This window comes from Fundulus heteroclitus, chromosome 1 (assembly GCF_011125445.2).
Source record: "Fundulus heteroclitus isolate FHET01 chromosome 1, MU-UCD_Fhet_4.1, whole genome shotgun sequence".
Classification (NCBI taxonomy): Eukaryota; Metazoa; Chordata; class Actinopteri; order Cyprinodontiformes; family Fundulidae; genus Fundulus; species Fundulus heteroclitus.
Genome location: NC_046361.1, coordinates 35,128,931 through 35,147,039, shown reverse-complemented (window position 1 = coordinate 35,147,039; position 18,109 = coordinate 35,128,931). Strand labels below are relative to the sequence as shown.

The 18,109-nt window shown below is 41.7% G+C and overlaps 2 protein-coding genes across 4 annotated transcripts in view; one reads left to right on the top strand and one right to left on the bottom strand.

The window, feature by feature from the left end:
* Positions 1-1,228: 1,228 nt before the first annotated feature.
* On the bottom strand, positions 1,229-16,739 carry nol9 (nucleolar protein 9). Of its 3 annotated transcripts, none has more exons than XM_036141740.1 (13): positions 16,682-16,739; positions 14,801-15,306; positions 14,502-14,712; positions 12,014-12,144; positions 11,762-11,897; positions 11,069-11,165; positions 10,818-10,915; positions 5,300-5,467; positions 4,968-5,220; positions 4,185-4,299; positions 2,733-2,907; positions 1,757-1,890; positions 1,229-1,665 (listed from the first exon to the last, which is right to left on the bottom strand). In XM_036141740.1, the coding sequence occupies exons 2-13, from the start codon at positions 15,248-15,250 to the stop codon at positions 1,546-1,548; spliced, it is 2,088 nt and encodes a 695-aa protein (XP_035997633.1). In that variant the 5' UTR covers positions 15,251-15,306; positions 16,682-16,739; the 3' UTR covers positions 1,229-1,545. The 3 variants fall into 3 exon arrangements, with proteins under 3 accessions (XP_035997633.1, XP_035997629.1, XP_012718915.2); XM_036141736.1 differs by lacking the exon at positions 16,682-16,739 and adding an exon at positions 16,397-16,521; XM_012863461.3 differs by lacking the exon at positions 16,682-16,739 and adding an exon at positions 16,253-16,453.
* zbtb48 (zinc finger and BTB domain containing 48) overlaps positions 16,698-18,109 on the top strand; it is a 14,115-nt gene continuing 12,703 nt past the window's right edge. Inside the window, exons 1-2 of the mRNA XM_036141748.1 lie at positions 16,698-16,763; positions 16,864-16,922. The gene's annotated coding sequence lies outside the window, so the exon portion shown is untranslated. The remainder of the gene's footprint in view (positions 16,764-16,863; positions 16,923-18,109) is intronic.

The window sequence follows — 18,109 nt, the reverse complement described above, 5'->3', positions numbered from 1 at the left end:
CTTTCTGCAGCGATCACTGGGCGAACTGGCTTCACGATGAATAGATCATCAGTCCATCACCGGCAAACACACAGGACAAACAACCCTGGCATCATTTGTCAAAAATAATTACGAGCCAGTAAAAAAGGCAAGGGGGATGTCCAGTCACTGTTCTCTTCAGAAGGGAGACGGGTTCTGCGTTCCAGAGTTGAGCGTCTTTCAAAGTATGCTCATCTAACAACATGCAAAGTAGAATTAGTCCATTTGGGCTGAAATGCCGCTCAGTAAGGAAGAAGCAAATCCAAAAGCAATAATAATAATAATAATAAAGCCCGATTAAGGTTTGCAAATGTACTTAGGGATGGAGATCTTCATCTTCGGAGGGGTCTTGTGATCTGATGAAACTAAACTTGAAATGTCTCACATTAGTGCTCATCGTTTAATTTTAACGAGAAAGTTTTCCAGCTCCCACCTGTGAAGAACTCAGGTGGCAGCATAATGCTGTGGGGGCGTTTTCGTTGGAAAGTGGTAAAATCACCAAGATCATGTGGAAATATCGAAGCAACATCTAAAAAGGCCCCAGTCAGGAAGTTGAAGTCTGGGGCCAAAGGAGTGTTACAAATAGACACCACCTGGACATACCGTCAGATTAGGACTGTGATGTCCAGGTGCTGCAGTGTGCATCAAAAAGCCCTGATCTCAGTCTCACAGAAAGATATGTGAGCAGAACTGAAAAGGAATGCGAGAGCGAGGCCGCCCATCAACCCCGACTCTGTTACATCCGTTCTGTCTGGAAGGAACGGACCAATGTTCCAGGAAATTGTTGTGAGAAAATTGAGGAAGGAAACCCAAACTGTTTGACCCAAGTCACACAGTGTAAATGCTGTTTCTACTAAATACCAAGCAAATGTACACAAACCTCTGAACTCGGAGAAAGACAAAAAAAAAAATAAAAAAGCCTCCTCTGATTGTTCTGGCTTTTCTTAACAGAAATTAATTTGCCGATCCTATCGGAGTTAAAACAGGAAAGGTTTAGTCTGATCTAAAAATCAGATAGCGGGGAAAAACAACAGGTGATGTGTGTTTTTATACACTGTAAGGAAATATCTGGTTTCAGCTGGAAAAGATGTATACCAGTATCAGTTAAAGCAAGCACCAGCGACATGGCTGATCCAAAGACACAAGGACAAAGTCTTAGCAGGTCTTTTTTTTTCTTTTAGTTTATTTTCTGGCAGGGTTTCAGTTTTGGAATGTGAAAAAAAAAAAAAAAAAAGCTAAACGAAGGTATGATGTTATACATCGACGTCCCTGTGATACGCAGCAGCTTCTGACTCCTTTCCAGAACAAACAGTGGCACCGTAGATAACTGGAGGTCCGCTATCCAAAGCACCGGACCATGCCAAAAAGGATGTTCGCCCGGAAGAGTGCAGTGAACCCCTACGGCAGAGTCAACGTCGGGCTGCAAACTCAGCTTCAGTTCTGCACATTCACAGCTTAGCGATGACAAGTCTGACGAAAGACCAGCCACATAACGTAAAAAAAGGCGAAAAGAAACTGACAGTCAGGTCACTGCACTCCCATCTGACTGGGCCTCATCAGTCCCTTGAAGACGCGTATCTTTCCTGCGCCGGTGAGATCGAAGCTGTAGTCGGCGGTGACATACGGCATCTCGTCTTCGAAGCCAGGCTGGAGGCGGAAGCACATTTTTGGTTGGAATGAGTAAAAGACACGCAGGCGTAACGTCTGGATGAGTACGCTGAATAAACTGGGAGCCCACCTGTGTGGTTAGGATGCACGAAGGCAAAGAAATCGCCCCCAACAGGAGGCAGTTGACCTTTCTGAGGATGGAGGGATCGACTGGAGTCAGCAGGAAGTACAGACCTCGTGCCATGTCAATACCTCGAAGCACACCTGGAAGACATTTGTAGATTTTACAGAGGTACACTGAGCGCACAACCGACTTTTCAATTTTTAAATCCATTTTTTAAATGCAAAGGTCCAAATGACATCTGTGTAGTTATGCTGCTATAGGCTTAGGCTGCTGGAGGACGTCTGGGTCTATTTTTCTCACTCTGCTCTCCTACTGTTCTCAAATCTGCATTTTTTGTTGTTATTTCAGCTTTTAACTTTTTTTTCTCTGTCATTTTTCTCTTGATAGTAGGTACACCTGGTCGGGTGTTCTGTTAGCCGTGACATCATCAGGGGAGGCAGATCATCTGCTATTACCATATAAAATAGAAAGTACTCCTAGGTCAATATGAGCTTCTGAGCTTTCTGTGTCTCTGCTCTGTCTTCTCTAAGCCCCAGTGGGTCGAGGCAGATGAGCGTTCACATTGAGCCTGGTTCTGCTGGAGGTTCTCCTCCCTGTTAAAGAGGAGTTTTCCTCTCCACTGTCGCTTCATGCATGCTCAGTATGAGGGATTGCTGCAAAGCCATCAACAATGCAGACGACTGTCCACTGTGGCTCTACGCTCTTTCAGGAGGAGTGAATGCTGCTTGGAGAGACTTGATGCAACCTGCTGGGTTTCCTTAGAGAGGAAACTTTCTGACCAACCTGTATAATCTGATTTAATTTGACTTTGGAAAGTGCCTTGAGATGACGTTTATCATGAATTGGCGCTATATAAACAAAATTGAATGGAAATGAATCAATTTCAGATTTCAAGGTCAGTTAAATGAGGAGCATAAGTATACGTGTGTAAAAAAAAAACAAAAAAAAAAAACAAAAAAACAAAGCCAGTTAGGAAACATACCAAACCCTACACACGGACACAGGGCTGTCTGGGACAGGACAACAGGGCCTCCCTTGCTCGTTACTTTTTCTGGCAAGCAGCAGAGTCCCACCAGACTGGCATTGGCAGCATATAACATGTGAGAAGGCGCCACCTCACAGTGGATAACACCCAGAGCCACTGCTGTGTTGGGTACCTGCAAGACAATCGTTAGTTGTTGTGTTTAGCATCTACACAGACAAAATAAAATAATAATCAAAGTTTTGGAAAAAACTACACAAAAAGCAGTGAAGGATTTACTTTGTTTTTCTACCCACGGTTCTTTCCTTTTCGCTTGATAAATAAAAATGGGTTGAATCTGTTGTATATTTAAGGTTAAACGTCGATAATTAAAACCTGAATACTTTCATTATGTCCTGAAAAATACTGGTGAAGATTCTCAGTCATTCAGGTCATACTCATTCCAAAAAAAGTAAAAAAAGTAAAAAACAAAGCAACTGGACTTGTCTTTTGTGGTTTTGCCTCCTCTCCAGGAAGCTTTCTCAATTCAAAAAGTCTGGAGTAATGTGGAGTAACAAGCTTTATACTACTGCCTAACAAAGGCCTTGTAATGGCTTAGATAAATTCAGGGTTCCCACACCTTGGTGAACATCAAATTCAAGGACCTTTCAAGGACTTTCCAGGACCAATTTCCTCAAATTCAAGGAGCACACGTGGCGGCATTTACCTACTGTGACCGCTGAACAGGTTATCATATTTTAATACAATGCAAATTCAATAAAAGACTAAACAGCATAGAAGTTGTTGGGTCAGAAGCAATGCAAGCAAGTGGACTTAATTTATAGCCTACATTGATATTGATCATATTCATAGCCTACATTTATATCCACAGTACATGGCTATGCCATACTACATTACATATAAGATGTACATTAGCCTACCGTTTAATGGAATTTTATGGAAAAAAGTGCAGCATTAAGATGTTCAGAATTATATCAATTTGTTTTACTTACTTTCATCTTTGATTAAGCTAGTTTTTGACTTCTGTTTAAAGTGCCACGGTTGCCAGAAAGCTGCTAAGAGATATATTTAAATCATTCTCAGGCTTTTGTTACCTTTGTTAAAGACAATTTCAGTGCATTCAAGGACTTTCAAGGACAAGGTGTTTTTTTGGCTGTTTTCAAGAACTTTCAAGGGCCTTGAATTTATTTATTCAGATTCACAAACTTTCAAGGATTTCAAGGACCCGTGGGAACCCTGTAACATGCAAATTCAACCGAAACAGGTCCACCTCCTTAGCCGGGAGAGGAGGCGAAACATCTTCGACTACAAAAAACAAGTCCAGTTGCTTTGTTTTTTACTTTTTTTGGTATGTCCTGAAAAATAAAACCCTAGAACTAAAAAGGGTGTCCTCTCTTAAAATGAATGAACTTTAATTTCTGTTGAGAGTGGAAAGTGCATGACGTCTGATACCTGGTACGGGGTGAGGGTGTGTAGGGGCCTGACTGGGCCAGGGTCGGGAGACTGCAGCTGACTCAGGTATCCCAGCAAAGACAACTCTCGGTGCTCATTCGAACGCTGGTGCGTTCTGGAAAACACGTGGAGAGGGGTTACTGACACGCCACGACGCATCCTCCAGTCTCTCAGGGGTCAGGACCACTGAGCTATATAATACACTGGAGTGCTAATCGCCGTCTGTTAGAACGAGTCGCTTTGAAGCCACCAGCCGCCATATTGGTACTCTCTATTTCCCCCCAGTAACTAGGGAATATGTGCGCTACAGCATTGAATAACGAGGATTTTCTCATGTTCAGGGGGGCTTAAAACTTTTAAAATGTCAAATGCCATATAGTTTTATGTTATGTTCTAAAAATATCAAGTACTGAGAAAGTCATGTGCTGAAATATTTTGCATTTTATTCATTTAAAAATAAATATATATATATATATATATATATATATATATATATATATATATATATATATATTTTTTTTTTTTTTTTTTATATGAATAACATGTAAAATATTTCAGCACCTAATTTCCTAGTAGTTGATACTGTTAGTACATCCACTGACTGTAGAATTACCTGTGAAATGTTTTCACACAGCCAGAAAAATGCTTGTTGTTGCAACCAAATCCTATGGGACTCTGTGAGAGTAGGGAGTAGCAAGATGGCGGCCGGTGACTTCAGTTTTTCGGCAAAATCAGCACTCCAGTGTATAATATAGCTCAGGGGTCAGGACGGGTTGTACTCACGCCGTCCCTTGGCGCGCCACGCCTTGGAACTCCGACTGGACGCTGAGGTGGGTGTACGTTCTGGGGGGGCCGTGGATCTCCGCCAACTCGCTCAGCGCGGTCTGAGCGGGCGGGTGCGTCTGGTAGCCTCGCGCCGTCCTCAGGAACTCCGGCGTGAGGGAGGGAAACTGGGTGCCGCCTCCGTGGCTCAGCTGGACAACGTGGGTGACCGGGAGGAAGCGGATTAGGTCCACCAGCAGCTGGAATCCAAACCCTGCCGACAGACACGTTACGATGCGGCTGAAGGTCTTCGCGGCGTTTCACCGTCGTCACTGTGAGCACCCTGAACTGACCTTTGACCCAGCCCATGGTGTTGATGACGACAGGCGTTTCTCTGCACTGCGGACGCCTGCGCCACAAGGACTTCAGCGACTCCAGGTAACGGTCCAGGTCTGTCTCGCACGACGGCTGACCGTAGTAGATCATGTGGTCCGGGGTGAGTTGGTGTGTAAACGGAGGACCTGAAAGGCAGCAAAAGGTGAGTCTGCAAATCACACGCGTCAAACTCAAGGCCCGCGGGCCGAATCCGGCCCGTCAAGGCGATTTATCCGGCCCTCAAGAGCCAAAAAAGGCTTATCATGTCATGAAGTAGAGCCACATAGCCTTTTAAAGTGTATAAAGTGGCTAAAACTGTGTCTCCTGTAGCGAACGTTGATTGTTTTTAACTGTAGTAACAGCATCCTGCCACTAGTTTGTCACACAACACATTAAAACAACCCAGAAAAGGTCAAAACGAGAAAAGGAGACGCAGAATGATGAGTTTAAAGCGTAACTCACCCCAATATCAACTTTTTTTTTTTTTGCAGATAAACTGTATAAACTAAGGTGCTACTTTTATGTTACTGTGAAATTTCTCATATTTTTATGTGAACTGGAGTGAAATTCTGGAATCAAAACCATCATCTATACAGGTGCAACCGGCCCGTTTAATGACTTTATGATGCCAAAGTGGCCCGATACAGAAATGAGTTTGACACCCCTGCTGTAAATCCTTAACCGAGCACCACTAGATGGATCATTTTAACACATATTAAAAACAGTTTGGCTTTTTATTTAAACTTGCATTCTTCCGGAGACGGCCTGGGAACTGGACCGGGGCTCAGCCTTTCATTGGCTCTCATCTAATGACATCATTGCTTTAAAGCAATGCCGACTGGCCCTCTTCAGAAACGCCCTGGTTCTACATCTCGGATGGCTACAGAATTTGTTGATGCCTCTCATGACTCATTTCTACATTGGGCCACTTTGCCGTCACAAAGTCATTAAAATGGCCGGTTGCACCTGAATAGATGGTACTTTTGATTTCATAATTTCATTTCAGTTCAAATATAAAAAATGCACAATAACATAAAATTAGCACCGTAGGCTCAGTTTATACGCAAGAAAAGTTGACATTGGGGTGAGTTACACTTTAAACTATCAACATTCTGCACCACTTTTTCTCTTTTTGAAAATTTCTGGCTTGTTTTTATGTGTTATGGAAAAAACTGGAGAGAAAGAGAGACATGCAGAAAAGGACCACGGGTCAGAGTCGAACCTGGGTCAGCCGCGTTGAGTACTAAGGCCTCCATACATGGGTCATGCATGCTAACCACTGCGCCACTGAAGCACGCCCTGTGTTAGCCCCTTTGTACAATATAAAAGGACATATGCTTCTACTTAATGACATGACTCGAGGGCCGGAGAAATTTAACCTGACCCTAGCCAGATATATTTCGCTCCGCCTAGCTCCACTCATCCATCTGGAACAGATCCATAGGAATGGCGTTTCAGAAGGCTGAGCCTTATCAACAATCCTTGCATATGATTGGATAAGCCACTTGTCTGTCATCTTTATCGACGTGCTATTTCAACCACTCACACCGAAGCTAACCCGTGACACTGATGAGAGCGACGCAGGAAAAAACTATTTTTTTTTTTTTTATGTGTTTGCGGCTCTAGTGGCACGCGTTTTATTGACAGTGAGCTGACAGGAAGAGGGGGGAAGACAGGCGGCAAAGCGCCGCGGGTCGGAGTCGATCCCGGGCCGACTGCGTCGAGGACTAAAGGCCTCCTAACATGGTTCGCGCTAAACCGCTCCACGGACGCGCCCCGGAAAACAAAACTTGCCAAATCCGGTCGGTAGAAGGGCGAAAACATCGTTTCCACCAACAAAAGCCTTCAGAGGCGTTCTCTGATGTTCTTTTAATGAAACAATATTAGGTAGATTGGACAACATGGAAGAAATAGCAGCATCAATGTTAACGCTTGCTTCCTCGACGAGCTGCCATTGTTGAATCAAAACAGTCTCACGTCATGGTCGCTTCTCCACTAAGTCACATCTATGAAACTCCAGCCCTGCGTCCTGATTGGCCAGGCAATAAAATTGGTTGGAGAAATCATTCTCTATGGGAGATGTCCCAGAAGGATGTGAGTGAAGCTAGGCGGAGCGATATCAATCTGGCTAGGGTCTAGTTAGGAGATTCGGCCCGGGGGCCTTAAGTTTGACATGTGTTTTAAGCTATGAATCAGACAGAAATCTTTCCCAGCACGATAGCCTGGAGACTTGGTTCATCAGGGCGAGAAACGTCAGAAAACCTTACACCTTTATTGGCTTTGGTTTACTTTCACGCCGCAGTTTTGAAAGTGAACCAAAACGCCTGGACAGAAATCATACAGACACAAAAGCTGTTCGCTCGCCGCGCTGTTGGCATGTCAGAGGGTTACAAAAATCAGTGGATGGAAATTGGCCGCAAAATCCGCAAAGAGTACCTCTCTAAATATCAGGCCTCTGCGGGAACAAATCTCCTTCCCAGTGCAGAAAAGCACCATTAATCAATCTGAATGAGCTTCAGAGGGTCTTAAAAGGACTTTCACAGATAACAAGCAATCGCTGTTCAGGATATCTGGACAACGCTTCTTAAGGGCTGCACAAGTTTGCCAAAAATCAATATTGCGATTTATTTCAACCATGATTGCGATTTCATTTTGACTTTTCTCTGTATTAACCACGAGCAACAAAAATCGCCTGTAGATAAAATATGTTTATGAACAAGGCCTATTTAAAAACAAGAAACGTATTAATTTTTTAATAATCAGAATATTATTATCTAAGAGAACAAACAGCTTGTTGAGGTGGACATCGGTCTTTGCTGAACAAAGTGCAACCCACAAACAAGTCTATGTATTAAACTGTTTGACTGCGACCTAATGCTATGGTGAGATTTCTGAAAGTTTCTGGTAAAAAGTATAATATTAACTCTGAAACAAATAATAATATTAGATTATCTCACTAATGCAACTCTCTTCCATGTGGAGCAAACCCACTTTAAACACATTACTGACACCTAACGGACACGTATTCCTCCACAAACCTGCAGGAATATTGCTGAAGACTATTTAAGAAGTTATAGGAACGTCTGTTTCTTCTTTTGGAGGCAGAACGGAGAGATGAAAGGTGGATTCAGTCTTTTTACAGCCTCATAATGTGGATTTTAACAGAGTGAAAGTGGTTACAATAAGGTCAGGAATGCTAATCACAGCAGTTTAATGGAGTGTTATTAAGAAAGCACGAACGCTGTTTAAACATTCCCATCACACAGTTTCACTTCTAACTAACCCAAATAAGCCAGATGAGCAACAGAAAACCACTTAAAAGGATTTTAGCAGTAAAGTATCGGTATAGTATCAGCTGCTCCCACCCACCGCTTTATTTTAAACACCACATTGAGCTTGTCACCACGTTTTAATGAGTAAATTACATCTAGAAGAACTTACGGAGTTCTGTGTAAGCAGAATTAAATAATAGACACCTAAATTAATCTGTTTTTTTCTTCAGCTACAGAGTTGCAACAAACCCAGTGACTTTTCAAAAAGCATAAACATGGAGAAAAGGTATTTTAACAAGAATAGTCATAGTCGGAGCTTTCTGGGGCCGAGGGTTTTGCTCAGGGACCCAGAGTGGGGGTCTGTAGCTGTGTTTCCATGCGAATGCTCGCCAGAGCAGAGATGCATCATCAGTGATGCTGAATTAGCTTCAGAGGGGCTTAAAATGGCTGTTCAGCTGGTCAGGATATCTGGACAGCTCTTCTTTGGACATTGGCTGTTTTTAGACTCATTAATCACTCTGAATTTGGAGCAAACATTTAAAATATCGCAAAAAAAAAGGAACACCAGACGTGTTTCCACCTACTGGTTTGAAGTGAATTAACCAGGAGACGCACAGGGTAACGGCGTCATATGGTGACGTTGGCTGTGATGAACAGGAAGCAGATGTTGCTAAATAATATATATCGACATAAATGCAAGTGTGATTAAACAAGAAGAGTAACGGAATAAAATCAAAGTTTTTCTTTTAGAACAGGCTCATGGGCACCACATGTGAACCTCGCGGGCTACTTGGTGCCCGCGGGCCACATGTTGGTGACCCCTGCTTTAGAGTATGTGGCAAGTTTTTTTTTTTAATGGATGAGACGTCGCGTCTCCTCGTCGGTCCACACAAACCCTGATCAGTCATGTGTGCTAAATGTTCGCTACGTCAGAACGAATTCCACAAATGTGTTTCCATCTCCACTTTAGCCCATTTTTGAAAAAGTAAAAAAAAAAAAAAAAAAAAAAACTCAAGCGAGCGTAAAAAAATGTTGTTTTTTTTGTGAAATTTAGTGAGTTTATTAAAATTTTGCCGTTTCCATCAACCTGTTCTAATGCGATACTTCAAAATGCGCATTAAAAAAAACATTGATGGAAACGCGACTACATTCAAACCGGGGAACCTGCAGCATTTCCAGGATGCAAGCACCCTGCTCTAACCACCAGGCCACCTCCCTCTCTAATACGTTCCCAGGCCGAGAGTCGAACCCTGGCTGCCCAATTTAAAATAATCAGGAATCTTAGGCTACGTTCACACTGCAGCCTGAAGTGACCCAATTCCGATTTTTTTGCCCATATGCGACCTGCATCTGATCTTTTTATAACAGTCTGAACGACACAGATCAGATTCTTTCAAATGCGACCCAGGCCGCTTGGATATGTGGTCCTGAATCCGATACGTATCTGATCTTTTCAAATGCGACCTGTGTCTGTACGGCTGGGTCGCATTTATCCGACCTGTACGTCACTGATACTCGACAAATGTCACTATTCTGCATCCTGCTATGCAGAAGCGGGAAGAAAGACGACACCAATAGCGGACTACAATGAGGAGAGCAGTCAATGGAGAGAAAGCTCCGGTTAGAAAAGAAATTAAAGATCGCAAAATGCGCGCCAGCATTATAATCCATGTTTACTTCTGCAAACACTGAGGAAGCTTGCTACGTGTGACGTCATCGCGTCCTCTGAACGCTTTCAGTTCACACAGGAGATCACATACAAGTCGCATATATTTGGAAACGGAAACGACCACGCTAAAAAATCCGATTTCACAAGAAAAATCGGAATTGAGCATTAAGACCTGCAGTGTGAACGTAGCCTTAGATGTTCCATTGGTGCCAGCTGATAATATACAAACTGAGACAGAACCTGCAGAAGAAAACCCCAACTGTAGAAGTTTTAAAACTGATGTGAACTGAGCCACTTCTACCGTCTTTTTTACCGGCATGTCAGAACAAAACCCAAGACCCACCGACTTTACTGCGACATTCGCCTCTTTAGCTCACTTTAAAAGACAAATTCATGCGCATATCAGGTCTGAGAAGTGGCTTTAAAACAACTCCTACTGTATCTAATGTTGACTTTAAAAGGTAAAAATCAGTAAAGAGATAAGAAAAAATTATAATAATAATAATTCAATCCTGAAATCAAGCAAAACATACGGTGGGGAAAATGGATTCTTACCCAGAAGAGGTTCTTTGACGGTTGACAAAGACAGGCAACCAGCGGGGGTGAATTCAGTTTGACCGAGATCTCCTTCCAAATAATCCACACTGGAAGTACTACGATACACAGAAAAAGCTCAGAGTTATCTTTTAATTCAGGCTAAGAAACATGACAAAGCATTAAAAACACATTAGCTTTTAGACTTTTTAGGATTTGATGAATAAAAAAAATATATAAGAAATAAGTAAATATGGGTTTAGAGAACTCACTGATTCAGTAACGTATTGATGAGGATCCGAATAAATGTTGATTTGCCCACATTCTTGGTCCCGCACACCAGAATAACGCCACAACCGTCCAAGTCTCCTAAAAAAAAAGACACGGGTCCAAAGCTAAGCATTAAATGAGAGAACACTATCTGATGGCAGAAATGAGTCTTCAAAGTGAGAAAAATCAATTTTAAATGCGAGTTTGAATAGTTTGTAAAATTCAACAGCAAAGAAAATGAAGAGAATCATAAGAGCGACAATGGGGCAATGGCATACAGCTAAAATCAAAGTCAATAATTTGGAATATATGTTCGGATGAGGCTCCCTTGTCAGACGACCTCTTGAAAATAATAACTTAAGAAGGCATTACATTCATACTTTTCATTAAGCCCGCATCTCTGTGGTAAAATATTATTTTTAAATGGTCCGATGTAATATCTTAAATGTTGAATTTTCATTAAAAACATAAGAAAACAGAAACAAAGGCTAGAAAAACATCAGTCTACGCATAATCAATCCATCGATTGTGTTGTGATGGAGCTGCTGAAATAAAATAAATGTTTCACTAATGCTCCTAATTTATTGAATATAATTCTATATGAAAGGCACTTAGACCTGTTTTCTGTGTTTGAAAGTTCAAAAGGAGGGAAACTTGGGACAGACTTGTAGGAGACGGGACACGGAGACGCTCACCCCTGCACGCGTTGACGACAGCGCCGAGAGCATCGCTGCAGCTCCTGGACGTTTTCATTCCCTCGACGGCGCTGGCTAGGGGAATCATCCCCAGGCTGTTCAGTGGCGTGTCAGGAACGGCCGACATGAGTTCACTCTGCAGACGCGTAGACAGAAAACCCATCAGTGGATCTCTCCCAACGTGCCCGAAAGACCCGACACACTCATGGGGCTGAGCTTTGAGTGACGCCACAGAAAAACTGTCCGGCTTACCACGGGGGGGCTGAAGAGTTCGCTGAGGTGTGTAAAGCTCGACAGGAAGCGCGTCAGAGTTGTCTCCAAAGGATCCAGCAGGATGATGGACGACGACGACGTCACCTTTTTTACCAACTTCTTTCGCGATGCTGCAAAAAAACATTTTAAACAAATTATTCGCCTTTAATCAATAATCTGTTGAGTAAAATCTCACAATAAACTCTCCAGGCTTAGAGATGAACCAGGAAATCTCTTTTTGGACCAGAATTAGCAGATTTTCAGTCCGACCAGCGACTGACTGGTTGGAAGCTCAAAAATCCAATCTCTTTCCTGTCAATGAACGCATCATATGCAAATGCTATCAGGTGCCGACAACAGTACTTTGTTGTGTGGAAGATGCCACTGAAACAAAAAGACTCAGTTAGCTATTTTTCATATCTTTTAAGTGCTTAAAAACAATATCCCAAGAAGAACAGATTGCTATTAAAAGGGGAAACTATTTTCTACGACATGCCTAGTAAGGTATGGTCAATTCAGGGTGCAAGAGAGCGATACCTGAAGCAGATAACAGGAAGGCTTAATGTATTAAAGCAAAACTGCTTTGATTTATTGTGACCTTTTAACTTCTAGCTGTTTTGAATTATGCTGGATTTGGAAATGTTGCAAGCCTTATGGAAATATCAGCATTAAGGTAAGGAACTACACACTCAATGACTACCCTTAACAAATGGAAGCCATGCTAACTGTAACTTAGGATGCTAATGTAAATTTAAAAACGTCAATTGTGTAATTACTTTGTCTTTACCCACGGTCCTGCATGTTTTAGGTCGGCTGTGCTCCTATTTTAAAACGTGCCCTGCAGCAATCCAATCAATGCAATCCAATCATATTTGTGACGGAAGGGAGTACACATGGATGATGGAATCTGTGTGAATGAGGGATCGGGTCTTTCCTTGTTGTTTAAAACCTGACTTAAATGAATGATTAACAGGCTTCTGCCGCACTTAATTCTGTGATGAAGAGATAATGTAATCTCCTGAATCAAACGTCTAAAACATGAAGGAAAATGGACCCTGGCGACCACCTTTTTAAAGTAGGGATGGACCGATATGAAAACTAGGGCCAATATTATTGTCAGGACAAATAACTGATTTTATATACATTTGCCTGACCTATAGGACTCCATGAAATAATGACCACACTGCTGACATCGGTTCTCTGCGCTGCATCACTACCACTGTCACATGCCCAAACAAATACAACATGGCCGACCTCCCCCCCCCCCAAAATGCATCCACAAGATTGAAATAAACACTGATTATTAATATTGTTCTTTTTACTAATAGAACTGACCAATCAATATTTCTAAACATGACTACTACCGGTTGACAATGGTATTAATGCTGATATATTTTGCACTCCTATTTTAAAGTAACGGTGAGACACTATTAAATAGACTCTTCTCTCATGGCCTCTGCTCTCATTAAAACTATTAAAAAGACTGCTCCATGTAGGGAGGCATACATTTTTCTTAAAGCTGTTGTTACATCAGCTTTAAACCAGAGATTGAAAGCTGGTTACAAAATACTGTTTGGTACGTCTCTATGCATCATCTCAGGAATTTCCCCCCCAAAAATGGGCTAATCCTGGCGGCAGGTGTCGTTGTGGGCTTTGCTAACGGCGCGCGCTACTGTGGAGCGCGGGCAGTGGGAGTGGGAGATTCATACGGGTCAAATGAGGGGCTATTATTTAGGGGTAAAATAATCCACCGGGATAAATATCTGGATCACAGATCTGACCGTACTAATGAATAAGGCACAGCTTAAGATTTATGGCTTTCAGGGAAGGTTTTTGCCTAAACTGTGGCCAGAACAACGATAAGGACTTTAAAGTGCAAGACCGCGGACTTTTGACAGCAATGAAATTATTTTTATAGGTTGGATACTGGTTATTCATGCTGCGCTGCACTGCAAAAATAGAATTAAAAATAAGCTAAATTAATATATTTACCCTTGATTTGAGCAGGTAAATTAGGCTTTTTGCCAATGGAATGAGATTTTTGCACCTAAAATAAGAACAATTCATCTCCATCATCTTATTTCAAGTGCAGTATATCAAATTATCTTATTTCAGGGGTAGAAATACTCAATCTTATTTACCTGCTCAAATCAAGGGCAAATACATTAATTTCAAGAAAATGTTACTTATTTTTAGTTCTCTTTTTGCAGTGTGATTCGCATCGTCGACATAGTGTGCGTCGAGCTAACAACACCTAGCGCGTTAGCGATTTAGGCCGGTTTTCTCACGGACGAGAACCTTAACGACCGTGTTACGCAGACACATCTAAAATAGACAAATGATACTTAGCCTGGCGAGGGGCGGAGAGTAAAGCATGGCGGCCTGTCAGGCTGGGGGAAACCCTGGTCTTCTCGGTTTTCTTAAATTTTAGCCTGAAGAGTTAACAGTATTTCTTCTTCACTTGATTCACAGGAGACTTGCAGTTTACCTTGGGAGAGATATTCTTGAAGGATGTTGGACGCCTCGGTTCTGTTGTCTCTGACGTACTCGGAGTTCCCCAGCGCTCTGATGGTGAGAGGGCAGTGTGAAGCTGGGGAAAAGAGGGGATACGGCTTCTGCCCCTCGTCGATGGTAAATCCCATCACTTCAACACGGCCGTATAAACAGGTCACAGTGCACTTGCCGCGGAAGCACAGCGTCTGGAAGAAAGTAAACAGGACGTTTAAATATAGAACTTGTTATGAACTGTATCTGTTTATTAACTGGGGACTGTTTGGTGAAGCACACCTCATTTTTCTGCATGACCAACACTGCACGGTTCTCTTGGTTGCCTCTTTGTGCACAGTGATGAAGAGCCTCCCCCTCCAGTCTACCCCCCTGGACTTCTGTGTCGTCTGACGTCTCTACACCATTAGCGTGAACTGAGTCAGAACCCTCCCTCCAGTCCTGAAAGTCTTCTTTCTCATCATCCAAGGCAAACGTTGAGCACCCATTGGCTTGAAAGGCAGACTTCTTATATCCTGATGCGGGGGAGTTTTTCTTGTTTTCAGCGACAGCTTTTGGTTTTTTTTTTAGCCTCTTTACAGTTTTTTTCTTCACAGACACCTCCTTTATTATCTTGACCGCGACAGGACTCGAGTTCAGATCTGAGGACTTGATGGAAGATATGCACCGTTTGCTCCTCACGTCTTTCCATTTTTGAGATTTGCCTTTTACCTGGGTGTTTTTGTTCTTCATGATCTTGTAATCAACATGCAGTAATGCTGTGCAGAGGCAAATCAAAAGTGTGGAACCTGTAAAGAGACAGGAAAGTTATTTATGCTGCTTTTCCATTGTCATTTTCACCCCCACCGGACTCTACTTGCCCCTTGTTGAAATGAGCCTTTTAGGGTCTAACTCTTCTTGAAATGAGCCTTTTTTTGCTCTGAAGCAAAACATCTTCTGTTGCTGTTTTTAATAGTAAAAATCCTACACTGCAATCACAAATGTAACATTTTGGCTGAATACAAGAACCATTTCAAGTCAAAAGCCAGAGATTTATACTGACCACTTGAGAAAAAATGTAGACCATTCAACATCTGAAAATGTATTGCAAATATGTCATTTTTAACTACAGATTTTCAAACAACTCATAAAGTGAAGGATATAAATTACCCTATAACGAAATAAGTTTTATGTTTTAACCCTCATATAAGATCTTGGTGTCATTTAAGAGTTCATCTAATGCCATTTAATTTTGTTGTTTTGAATTTTACTTATAAATATACTCCACAATAAGCAACGACATAAAGATGGCATAGCCTGCACAAACCGGTTTTCACATGCTTCTTAATCTAAATTTGTTGCAAATCAAGTGCCATTTGTTTCTGTTTTATCTTATTCTTACATTCATTAATCTTTTTTTAAAATACTCATCCATATTGGACCCCTAAATGACTCCAAATTCCACTTTAACATCGTCAACCCTGTTACAAATCTTTTTTTGTTGTTATTATCAGAGGAAGTTAGCCTCGGCTAGCTTCCAAGTTGGAAAACATTTTAGGAGAAGCTGAACGTGCAAAAACCGTATTCGAGCGAAATGTGTTTTTAATAAAAGTGTTTCCGGGCTGTGCATTAAGAACCTCAATTTTAAGTTTTCTGCGAACTAATCGTTACTCGGGCAAACACAAAACAACCTGTGCAGAGCAGTAGCATTAGCCTGAAGCTAAAGCCGTCCAGATAAAAACAAACAAAACTTACCACCCACTTAGGTAAAACCGATGCAAGCTACAGCTAGCACGTCTTTTACATTCACTAACCAAACAACGTGTATACTATATAAATGTGAATAAATCTACGGACGGAACCGGAGCTATGCTAACTAGCCAGCGCTAGCAGGCTAACCTGCGTGTGTGAATCGCAAACTAGCAGACCTCCCATGCTGGATCAACGCGCTGTTGTGATTGGTTGTCAGGCAACGAGACGACAAACGCAGGAAACCGGCCGACAAAAAACTTTCCAGGAGAATATTTATTTTAAAAATAAAGAGTAATAAACAACACGGATAGATTAATCACGTATTCTCCTGAGCTAAAACGTAAAGGAAAAATGCTGACAGGCGTATTACTTAGAAACAACATATTTTGGATCATTTTTCTTTTTTTAAATAATAATATTGATTGTATGCACCGAAAAAAAAACTTTCCCGTAGTTCAACGGCGTCACATCCTCTTCCCTTTTCATTTAGGGGCCTGCAAGAAAGGAAAAGAAGGTTAATGTAGCTACGTTTTTCTTATTCGACCAGCTGTCCATATTATATATGGCGCATAACAGAGGTTTATTAACTAAATCTGATTAATCTCGTCCTGCAGACGCAAGCATCCGATTGTCGCTGTTTGAGGCGTGCCGCGCTAAGGGAGCGTCTTTAAAGGTATGTGCCAGAATGAAACGTGAAGGTGCGCAGTTTGGGAAGGGATTCTATTTATTCCAAAGCAGTCAACTGAACTGGATGCACACTAGTCAATGGAAAACGTCAATTTGGGGCTTTGACGTGTCGGACACTGTTATGCTATTACTAATTCCAATGTAGGCCTAATGATAAAGCTTAACAATTATGTGTATTTTATTTTTACACACAAAATACAGAAAACGCGCTCGGTAAGGCATGCAGGGGACTCAATAATTATTAGAAACACAGAGAGTAAAGTTCCTTGCAATAAAAATGTTCATACCTCTTGAGCTTTTCCACATTTTCTCACATTACTTGCACAAACCTGTATGCATTTTGGGTGGACTTTATGTTATAGTCCCACACAGTGGTGCTTTTGTGTGACTGACCAAGTAGGACAAAAATATAAATTTCTTATTGTATCTATATAAATAGAAATATGTATAGTGCATTTGTATTCAGCCCCTTTTATTCTGATGTTCTTACATCTAAAATCCAGTGCAACCAACTGTCTTCAGAAGTAACTTTATTAGTAAATAGAGTTCAGTAAAAATTGATCTTGTTATAAAATGTGATGGTTTGCTGCCTCAGAGGTTTGCTAGAGAACTCAACTCAACCTTTATTTATAAAGCACATTTAAAACAACCGGGGTTGACCAAAGTGCTGTACAGAAATCACAGTTGCAGAGCATAAGATAAAAACTGAAAGCTAAAATACTTAAATGCAATGGGGAAAAAAAATTTAATGGAGATAAAATATAATAGGATAAATGTTTCAATTTAAATAATATTTTTCCTAAATGTCCACTTAGACTTGATTAAAAGCCAGGGAGAAGAAGTGTGCTTTTAGAGAGGATTTAAAAACCTCAAAGGAGCCTGCCGGTTGAATATGCCGGTGCCGCTGCCATAAAGGCGCGATCACCTTTGGTTTTAGGTCTGGCCAGTAGCAACTGATTAGAGGAATGTCAGTGTTCTGGCCGGGGCATGGATTTGGAAAAGCTCAGTCAAATATTGGGGGGCTGGATCATTAAGACCTTTAAAAACAAACAATACAATTTTAAAATCTATTCTAAAAACAACCGGGAGCCAGTGCAACAAGGCTAGAACGGGTGATATGTGGTCACGTTTACGTGTGCCAGGAAGGAGACGGGCAGCTGCATTTTGTACCAA

Excerpts from the sequence above, each read along its gene's own strand:
- nol9 (XM_036141740.1), bottom strand. The coding sequence starts at position 15,250 with ATGAAGAACAAAAACACCCAGGTAAAAGGCAAATCTCAAAAATGGAAA. Across the intron at positions 5,221-5,299 it reads CACCATGGGCTGGGTCAAAG|GGTTTGGATTCCAGCTGCTG; the intron begins GTCAGTTCAGGG and ends GTCTGTCGGCAG. Across the intron at positions 2,908-4,184 it reads ACACCCTCACCCCGTACCAG|GTACCCAACACAGCAGTGGC; the intron begins GTATCAGACGTC and ends ATTGTCTTGCAG.